Source organism: Octopus bimaculoides, chromosome 9 (assembly GCF_001194135.2).
Source record: "Octopus bimaculoides isolate UCB-OBI-ISO-001 chromosome 9, ASM119413v2, whole genome shotgun sequence".
NCBI classification, from domain to species: domain Eukaryota; kingdom Metazoa; phylum Mollusca; class Cephalopoda; order Octopoda; family Octopodidae; genus Octopus; species Octopus bimaculoides.
The window spans coordinates 3,309,640-3,319,898 of record NC_068989.1 but is presented as its reverse complement, the minus strand read 5'-3'; the positions used below and the strand labels follow the sequence as shown (position 1 = coordinate 3,319,898).

Sequence of the window (10,259 nt, the reverse complement as noted above, 5' to 3'; positions counted from 1 at the left end):
CCCCCTCCACATCTGATTTTCCTTCTTCTCTTCAGCAATATAGCAAGTTTGATTCACGACAAGGACTTCGGTCCTTGTCATGTTTGGTGATGGCACATTATCGTAAAGGATATACCATGCCATCACTAGCAAGACTACTCTACATACTTATCATCAGTCAATGTCTGTTTTCCATGGTTTGGACAGTTTGACAGTTTGACAGAAATTGACAGTTTGACAGAAATTGACAAGCTGAAGAGCCGCACCAGGTTCCAGTCTGATTTGGCCTGGTTTCTATGGCTGGATGTCCTTCTTTTTATCATAAATACATTAGATTGGGGCTTTCAAAGAACACAGTAGAAACCACTGCAAATGAATGGATTTGAAACAATTATCCAACGATGGTAGACTGTAAAACAAGGAAGCAAAATGCTGCTTCGTAAAAGAAATGTTCCATAAGAAATGTTCCATTGGACTGTATTTGTGCGTTCATAAGCATGGTCATCGTAATTCAGTGTCCACTTCTCCATATTTGCATGGGTTGGATGGAATTTGTCAAAACAGATTTTCTATAGCCAAATGTTCTTCCTGTTGCCATCACCCACCTGTTTCCAAGCAAGCTGATATTTTTCCATAGCTAGACATATTTTTCACAGAAGACTGGAAATCGCTATTTGACAGTGATGCTCATTTACAACCATTGTGTGATGTGTAGGCAAGGGTACACACACACACATACGCATACATATGCAACAAGCTTCTTTCAGTTTCCTTCTACCAAATATACTCTCAAGGTTTTGGTCAGCCCAGGACTATAGTAGAGAACACTTGCCTAAGGTGCCATGCAGAGAGACAGACCCAAAACCAGATGGCCATACCTGCACCTATGTGTATAACAAACTGACCAAGTGGATTTAGTTTTAGACAACCAATTAATATAGACTTCAAGTTCAAATCCATGGCACGTGTTTGGGGGCAAAACACTGAATTCTATAATTCTATACTTTCTGAATGTCAACTACCTTATCTGGGAAAGTCACCTGTATTAGCATGGTGTCCTATCCAGGATAAGATTTTTAAGCTTTCATTTACTTAACACCATCAAAATGGAAATAATTACTAGCTTATAAAAGCTTGATGGATGGGTCTTAAGAGATTTTGTATTTTATTTATTTGTTTGTGATTGCATTTTTGTCATATGATGTAAATGGGTCTTGAAATCCTTATTTCTCAGGCAACTCAGTCGGGCATTATGGGATGAAATATCTAAACCCCTAAAAACGTGGGTAGAAACACAACAGAAAACCCGTCGGCCGGTAAGTAAATTCTGTTCATTCCTTTCAGGGTTTATTCATTTTTTATATCCACACTAACAAAAAAAGAAAAAGATGTTAAAATGAGACAAGTTAGGGACCACCAAGGATCATTATTAAAGTTACAAGGGAATGTATTTGTAAGGTTTCCCTACTTTTGGGTCACTTTAAATAAAACCCTTGATTCAATAGCAATGTGTACAAACTCTATACTTGGAATGACCAATTTTAGATACTATTGGAATTTACTCACAAGGTATTGGAATCTTATATGCATACCATTCTGCCTAAATAATGGACCTACAAATGCAATATCCCTGCATATCTCACATCTATTTTCATTCCTCCACTTCACTCTCTATTTCGTATCTTATCTAAATTAACTATTGCTTAACCATCTTCTCACACCGTCTCCGGAAATATCCTGGAAACAGCTGTAAGACCTGTTTATAAATGTTCTAAAATCTTCACAGCCTTGGTTTTTTTATCTCATTCTGAAAAAAAGATTTTTGGTATATATATATATATATTTATATATTTATATATATATACATGATCTGATCTTGTAATATATCCAATTCTGTATTGTACTGATATCTGGAGATAGAGCTAATTAAAATATAAGTACATTTGAACATCTAAATACACTGGAAACAACATAATCTGTTACACACACATGTATATATTTAGACACAGCAATCTCTTCCCTCTGTGGGTACTCAGTCTCTTGCTTTGTGAAAATGCCAAATATCGCAAAAATTTCACCTAGGTGCATACAAAAAGCCAAAACCTGAGAGGCAGTGGGGTAAAGTACCGGCTGTGTATAAGATTTGAACTCAAACTGTAAAGGGCATTAACGGAGTCTAACAACTTCATCATCATCATCTGATGTCCATTTTCCTTGCTGGCATGGGTGGGAGAGTTCGACAGGAGTTGGCAAGCTGGAGAGCGGTACCAAGCTCCGTAATGTCTGCTTTGGCATGGTTTCCTCTGGCCTGATGCCCTTCTTAGTGCCAAACTACCTTACAGAGTGAACTGGATGCTCATTGTGTGGGACCAACACCTGCAAGCTTGCAAGACAAGGACCTCTCAGCTGAGAGGGGGGAGTGGAGAGATTAGATTATAATAGAGGGGACAGAGGTACAAATCATTTTAGGGGGGGAGGGGGCGCAATTGGTTGAATCAACTCCAGCGCTTAATTAGTACTTATCTTATCAGACTCTGTAACAATGGAAGACAACCACAATTGGGATTTGAATGCAAAACCTAAATAAAAATCTTGCGCAAGGCATTATTTCATTTGTGGATATTGTCATTTTTTTCTGTCCCTCTTCTTTGTAATTATAATTATCTTAATGAATAAAAAGTGCTGTCACGTTGCAAATAAAAAATAAATAAAACAAAGAATAAAAACGAGGCTTTTGTACTACGTTGAGAAGAGGGTGACAAAAACATGTGTGTTGTGGGGGGGTTTGTCAGATTGTCTCAACGGACAGAAAGTAAGTATGGGAGGGTAGTAGGGAGGTCAGGTTAGCTGCCGTCAGTACACCAGGAATTAGAACTACATTCAAATATTGCTTCTATCAAGCTTATCACAAATGTTGATTCTTGTGTGATAATCATTGTTGCTTTAACATCCTCTTGCATATGTTGGACAGAGTTTATTGAGGCAGACTTCCTGTTGCCAACCCTCACCTGTTTCCAAGCAGGGAAATATTTCTCCAAATGCACACAAACACACATCAACACACCTACACTAAGTATGTTTTTAATTTGCTAAAATTACAATAGATACATATATGTGTCTGTACCTCTATATTCATTATTAATTCATTCATTTAGAGGTAGGACCAGGAGAAAGAGTACTCTATAGAGATTTTATATTTGTTTGCAGTTTAACGATTTACTCCATTTTTGCTCAAAGGAATTCATAGTGTAAGAAAAGAAGGGAATCTTCTACTCACCTTGGGCAAGTGTGTGTGTGTGTGTGTGCGCGCATCTATTAACTTACATTCAGTTTAATGTCTCCTCATATAAATTTATCTTCAGATTGAAGCAATGGTGGAGAAAGCTGTCCGTCAGTTGGCAGATCGCAGAAACGATGAATACAAAGTAAGCTTAATGTTGTTGCTCTATCAACTCCTTTTTTCCTCCCCGCTCCCTTCACAACGAATGTTATGTCTGTCTGTATGTCATTATTTTTGTCTGAAGGCGGCGAGCTGGCAGAAACGTTAGCACGCTGGGTGAAATGCTTTGCAGTATTTCATCTGTCTTTACATCCTGAGTTCAAATTCTGCCAAGGTTGACTTTGCCTTTTGTCCTTTCAGGGTCAATAATTTAAGTACCAGTTGCATACTGGGGTTCATCTAAATGACAACATCTCCAGACTGTTACAATTCACATGTTTAGAGTATGGATCTCAGCTAGGTATACTCTTAGTTGCTTAGCAGCCAACAACTTATGTGTCTTGGAGTAAAGATCATTTGCCAACATACCATGGGAGTCCTGGTTTAGGACGAATGTTGCTTTAATTTAGCCCCAGGAGAATCATCTCCAGTTGGCTATATGACACAATCTGTGTCCTTATATTTTCGAACAAGGGAATCTAGCACCCCCACTCAGCACAGAATAATTGTTTGGCTAGAGGTGGCGCTGCCAAATTTCCGTTTGAAATATATAGTTTTCAAAGTGACAACTAATCACTGTTCTATAAATTAGAAAATTATTATTTTTAAATCTCACGAGAGATATTCTGAGCTGATGAAGGGAAATAACCCAGAAATCGTGATACACAGATATTGTTTTGAGCTGAGTGGGGGTGCTACATTCCCTTGTTCGAAAATATAAGGACACAGATCATCTCATATAGCCAGCTGCAGACAATGTCTCCTGGGACTAAATTACAGCAACATTCATCCTAAACCAGGACTGCCATGTTATATTGGCACATAGTTCTTATCTCCCCAAATTCACTCACAAGGCTTTGGTCACCTCGGGGCTATAGTAGAAGATACTTGCCCAAGGGGCCATGCAGTGGGACTGAACTCAGAACCATGTGATTACAAAGTGACCTTCTTAACCACATAGACAAGCCTGGGCCTATTTATTGAACTCCTTCAATAAAACCAACCCCTGTCAACGTAAATGTGTGGTCTTTAGCCAATATAAGACTACGAATAGTAACAATTACATTATATAATTGATCATAATTTCGTAATGATTCTGGCTGACCTAATTCTGTTTGAATGATTAACGGTAAAACAGCTAATTATATATTAAAGAACCAAATATCCTTCTGAAGTGAACTTTATTTTTTTTCTTGCCTTTCAAGAACAATGAGTTATTGACTTTGAGTTGTTGTCCTGGGATTTGTGTGGCTGCACCCCTTCCGTCCACTTGTGCGTCCATGTGCGGCTGTAGGAAATCAAATACTTTTCAGTGAGTGTTTGTCTAGCAATGAGGCTGCTGGTAAGATGACTTCACAATTCCAGTCCCGCTTCTTGATTAGGCCTGTTAGACTGTGGCCATGCTGGGGCATCACCTCGAAGAATTTTTTAGCCAAATGGATCGACCTCCGTACTTATTCTGCCTTTTAACCCCCCCCCCCTGATATTTATTTTATCGGTCTCTTTTGCCAAACCACTAAATTACGGGGGATGTAAACAAACCAACACCGGTTGTCAAACGGTGATGGGGAACACATGCATATATAGAATGGGCTTTTTTTCAGTTTCCATCTACCAAACCCACTCACAAGGCTTTTGGTTGGCCTGAGGCTGTAGTAGAAGACATTTGCCCAAGTTGCCATGGTGGGACTGAACCCGGAACCATGTGATTAGGAAGCAAACTTCTTTCCACACAGCCATGCCTACACATATATAGTCACACGTTTCTCTTTTCTCCACCCAAGAATGAACAAATGGACCTTATCATATGACTGGTACTTATGTTATTGAGTATTAAATGATGAATAGGTGACATCAACCCAGAGGGGTTTTGAAACCCAGAATTTTATGCAAGAGCATATTCTGTGGCAGTCATCTATTCTTCAAACCCCATCATCATTGTTTAACGTCCGTTTTCCATGCTGGCATGGGTTGGACGGTTTCACTGAGGACTGGAAAGCCAGGAGGCTGCACCAGGCTCCAATCTGATCTGGCAAGGTTTCTACAGCTGGATGCCCTTCCTAATGCTAACCACTCCGAGAGTGTAGTGGGTGCTTTTTACAAGCAACCACTCATTTCTTCAATTATTTGTGATTATATGTTCATGTAAAATAAATAAATAAAAATAAAAAAAAAGGAAACCGAAATGAATGTTTATTATGTTTATGGTTGCAGACCAAAAAGAACGCCTTTAGTATGTCGAGAGATTTAGAAAAATTTGAGGAGCAACTTGCAGAAGCCAGAGATGGCAAAGGGAAATACACAGACAGAGATATAACTAAGGTGAGTGTCATTTTTATAATGTTTCAAGCAAAAATCCTTTATAACCGTGATGTATAAATGGATTACTGGACGCATTATCATAAGTTTGTATGTTATTACTGATATTTCATTGTGACCCTGAGCATGGCACTTAAGGGAGCCATTATACAGTCACTTGACCTGCTAGAAATAATCAGACATATCCTTGAAGCCTGCTTGTGAAATTAATGTGCAAGTGGCTGAGCACTCCACAGACACGTGTACCCTTAACATAGTTCTCGGGGGATACTCAGCGTGACACAGAGTGTGACAAGGTTGACCCTTTGAATTACAGGCACAACAGAAACAGGAAGTAAGAGTGAGAGAAAGTTGTGGTGAAAGAGTACAGTAGGGTTCTCCACCATCCCCTGCCGGAGCCTCGTGAAGCTTCAGGTGTTTTCGCTCAATAAACATTCACAACGCCCGGTCTGGGAATCGAAACCGCGATCCTATGACCGTGAGTCCGCTGCCCTAACCACTGGGCCATTGCGCCTTGTTTAAGTGGTAAACAGGAGGAAAAAGCTGTCTGACTGTAAACTCAATTGCAGAATCAAACAAACTCTTTCATCCATGCATGCATAGTTACAAGGAATGTGAATGTTTACATGTGTATAAGAGAGAGAGAGGGGGGGACAGAGAGATTTCATGTTGTCTTGGTTGTTTGTTTGCTTGTGTGTTTTTTTGTTTTTTTTTTTCCTACCCTAAATTTGAATATTTCCTGTGATTCGTTTGAATAAATATTTTCACAGCTGGATATCTTCCTGACTTCCTGCTGTGAAACTCTACAACAAATAGAATGGTGAATGGTTGTTTAGAAGATAGGAATAATGTAACTGGGTAATGTGTGTATGCCTAACTGTTCTTTTGTGTGTGTCTCTCTCTCTCTCTCTCTATCAAGGTCATTGAACTTCTAACCTGAGGGGGTCATGCTGGAGCATTTTAATTCCACATGACCTATTAGGTCTCTTTGTCAAACCTGCTGACAATAGACAATTCGTGTGTGTGTGTGTTTGTGAATTGTTTCTGTCACTGAACTGTGGCCTTGCTGGAGCACTCTTGAAGTCTATATTGGCTTACATTATCCTATGTTTTCTAGAATAATAACTGATATGACCATTTAGAGCAGTTTTTAATTATTTATTTCTTGATTTTCGTTGTCAGTTGGAGAAGAAGTGTCGGCAACAGTATGACGTGGTACAGAAGTGTGACAAAGAATACAGTGAAGCATGCCAAAAGGCAGAAGCAGCTCGACAAGAATGGGATCTCAGCATATTAAAGGTAACACGTACGCTGCTGCTGCTGCTGCTGCTATTTTCTTGCTTCTCGGGTCTTCCTCAGTTTCTTTTCTTTTTTTGGGGGGGTCTCCTGTATGGTGTGGGAGCAGTCTTCAAATTTCATAGCATGTCTTTATGAAAGACTGTCCTGTCCACTATGAAGAACCATGTCCAGATTAATGAACGTTTTTTTGTTTTGTTTTTTGTTGGAGAGGAGCAATCTTCAAATCCCGTGGCTGTAGGAAGAGCCCTGTCCAGTCCTCTATGATCAACCCAACTGACATGCACACGTACCCTTAATGTAGTTCTCAGGGAGATTCAGTGTGTAACAGAATGTGACAAGGCCGGCCCCTTTGAATTACAGGTACAACTCATTTTTGGCAGCTGAGTGGACTGGAGCAAAGTGAAGTAAAGTGTCTTGCTCAAGGACACAACATGCCATTGGGAATCGAACTCCTGGCCTTATAAGAAATAAAATAAAGAAATAAAAACAAACAGATATTATGAAGCCAACCAAATGGGGTGGGTCGGAGGGGATAAAAACATGATATTAGGCTTTAAAAGAAAAAAAACCCAGCCACTGTGGCAACCCTAAATTAGATTAAATGCTTCAGAGGAACCCTTTAAATTTATTGTCATCAACTGCTCCCTGAATGAATAAGTAAATTCTCATAAAGAATATATTGACTAACGTGCTAATGTTTTCAAACAGGGTGCTGCTCAGATGCAAGTTATTGAAGAGGATCGCATCACCAAGATGCAGGAATTACTAAAGGTCTTTAACTCAAATATATCACAACAGGGCCCGCAGTTGTCTCAGGTAAGTTCCTTCTTTACTTTGTGTAGGTTAAGAAGCTTGCTTTGCAACCGGGTGGTTTCCGGTTCAGTTCCCCTCTATGGCACCTTGGGCAAGTGTCTTCTACTAAAGCCCCAGACCGACCAATGCCTTGTGGATGGAAACTGTGTGGAAACCAGTCATGTATATGTGTGTGTGTGTGTATGTATATATACGTATATGTATGTATGTGTATAAAAACGTATCTTCTTATCCCTTAGATGGTTATTCCAACCGCTAACTCTACTAAGCTATGTGTGTGTGTGTGTGTGTATATGTATGTATCCATGCTATATGGGGAACTTGTTAGTGGAAAGGGACCCCAGCAGAAAATAAGTACTTAGGTTTATCCATTAAACTAAAAATTCTTCAAAGTGGTGCTCCAGCATGGCTACAGTCGAACCACTGAAGCAAGTAAAAGATAAGACACAAATACTCACATTACACCCACATCTGGCATTGGCTGAAAGTAACGTTAAAACAAACCTTATTAATTAGGGGAATGAAACAATTATATGAATACCATATCTATATCATTGCTAGAATTACAAGAGACAACTGGTTCTCTCTATTGGCAAGTTAAAAATCAGGTATGTTGGGTTACTGTGGAGGGAGATACATAGCCCTGCCCCCGTCGACATTGCATAGTTTCACTCGTCAAAGTAACCCGACACCTAATGTCTGGCTTCTGTTGTCTCCATTCTATGCTTACCAAGGATTGAAGAAGCAATTCTCTTTCACTAGACTTCCTTTGTTATTCTTTGTGCAGGCCTGTTTGTTAAAGGCCCCGTTACACATTTGCAATACTCACTTATTTACTAATGTTAATGTACACACACACACACACACACACACACACACACACACACACACACATCAGTAATTAAGATAGTATTACAGATGTCTAACAAAGCCTTAGCTTGCTTCCCAGCCACATGGTTCCAGGTTCAATCCCACTGCATGGCACTTTGGGCCAGTGTCTTCTACTATAGCCTCGGGCCAACCAAAGCCTTGTGAGCGGATTTGGTAGACGGAAACTGAAAGAAGCCCGTCATATATGTATATATATATATGTTTGTGTTTGTTCCCTCCACCATCGCTTGACAACCGATGTTGGTGTGTTTACGTCCCCGTAACTTAGCGGCTTGGCATAAGAGACTGATAGAATAAGTCCTGGGGTCGATTTGTTCAACTAAAGGTGGTGCTCCAGCATGGCCACAGTCAAATGACTGAAACAAGTAAAAGAATATCAATTACTGATCTACTTCTCCCCAGCTTCTCTAGTTTGCATATTACTGCATGTTCAGAGAGAAGGGTGCTCTTAGAGAAGCAGCAACCCTGGATTTAGGGTGGCCTGCTGGCAGAATCGTTAGCACACCAGGCAAAATGCTTAGCAGGTTTCGTCTGCCATTACGTTCTGAGTTCAAATTCCACTGAGGTCGAGTCTGCCTTTCATCCTGAGGGGTTGATTAAATAAGTACCAGTTATACACTGGGGTTGATGTAATCGACTTAATCCCTTTGTCTGTCCTTGTTTGTCCCCTCTATGTTTAGCCCCCCACTGTGGGCAATAAAGAAATTGGAATTGTTGTTTCAATCCAGGTAAACCTGGATTGAACTATGATCAGTGACATTCTAAATATGATTGTGCTGTCTTTTTTCAAGCATAACGTATCTTAGACTATATTATCCAATGTGTCCTTCCTTTTTTTAAGACAGTATAATGTAATTTCAGTCAGATGTGGCTTCTATTTCTTGCAGATCAAGCCATGCTCTCAATGCTATCTCACTGACCAATCTGTATGACTGCATCATTTAGTGCTGTTCATGTCTTTTATCTGTTATATGTTTCAGTCATTGCACCGTGGTCATTCTGGGGCACCGCCTCAAATAAATTGATCCTAGTATTAAGTCTGGTCCATATTCCATTAGTCTCCTTTGTTGAACTGCTCAGTTACTGGGACATAAAGAAACCAACATCGGTTGTCTATCAATAGCTGGGGTAGTGAACAAATGCAATGCAAAGACACTCCCGTTTCTATATGACAGGCTTCCACATAGTTTCCATCTACCAATTCCACTCGTGGCATTGGCCAACCATGTGCTATTGTAGAAGACACTTTGTCTGAAAGGGCTGTGCAGTGGGACTGAACCTGAAACCATGTAGTTACAAAGAGAGCATCTTAGCCACTCAACCATACCTATTCCACCTTGATATTTTGTTTGCTGTGATTACAGGTGTTAACAAAAGGATAATCCACTTAGTGAATCCAAATATTAGACTCTACCTATTTGTATTGTTTTCTCCCTTCTTCAAAATTATTCTATCCCTTTCACACACACACACACACACACACACACACACACACACACACACACACACACACACACAC

At 39.9% G+C, this 10,259-nt stretch overlaps 1 protein-coding gene across 1 annotated transcript in view; it reads left to right on the top strand.

The window, feature by feature from the left end:
* Positions 1-10,259, top strand: part of LOC106869150 (nostrin) — a 57,689-nt gene that overhangs the window by 37,020 nt on the left and 10,410 nt on the right. The window contains exons 5-9 of the mRNA XM_052970311.1: positions 1,214-1,295; positions 3,342-3,404; positions 5,633-5,740; positions 6,920-7,036; positions 7,745-8,011. Coding sequence (XP_052826271.1) covers positions 1,214-1,295; positions 3,342-3,404; positions 5,633-5,740; positions 6,920-7,036; positions 7,745-8,011 — 637 coding nt within the window. The remainder of the gene's footprint in view (positions 1-1,213; positions 1,296-3,341; positions 3,405-5,632; positions 5,741-6,919; positions 7,037-7,744; positions 8,012-10,259) is intronic.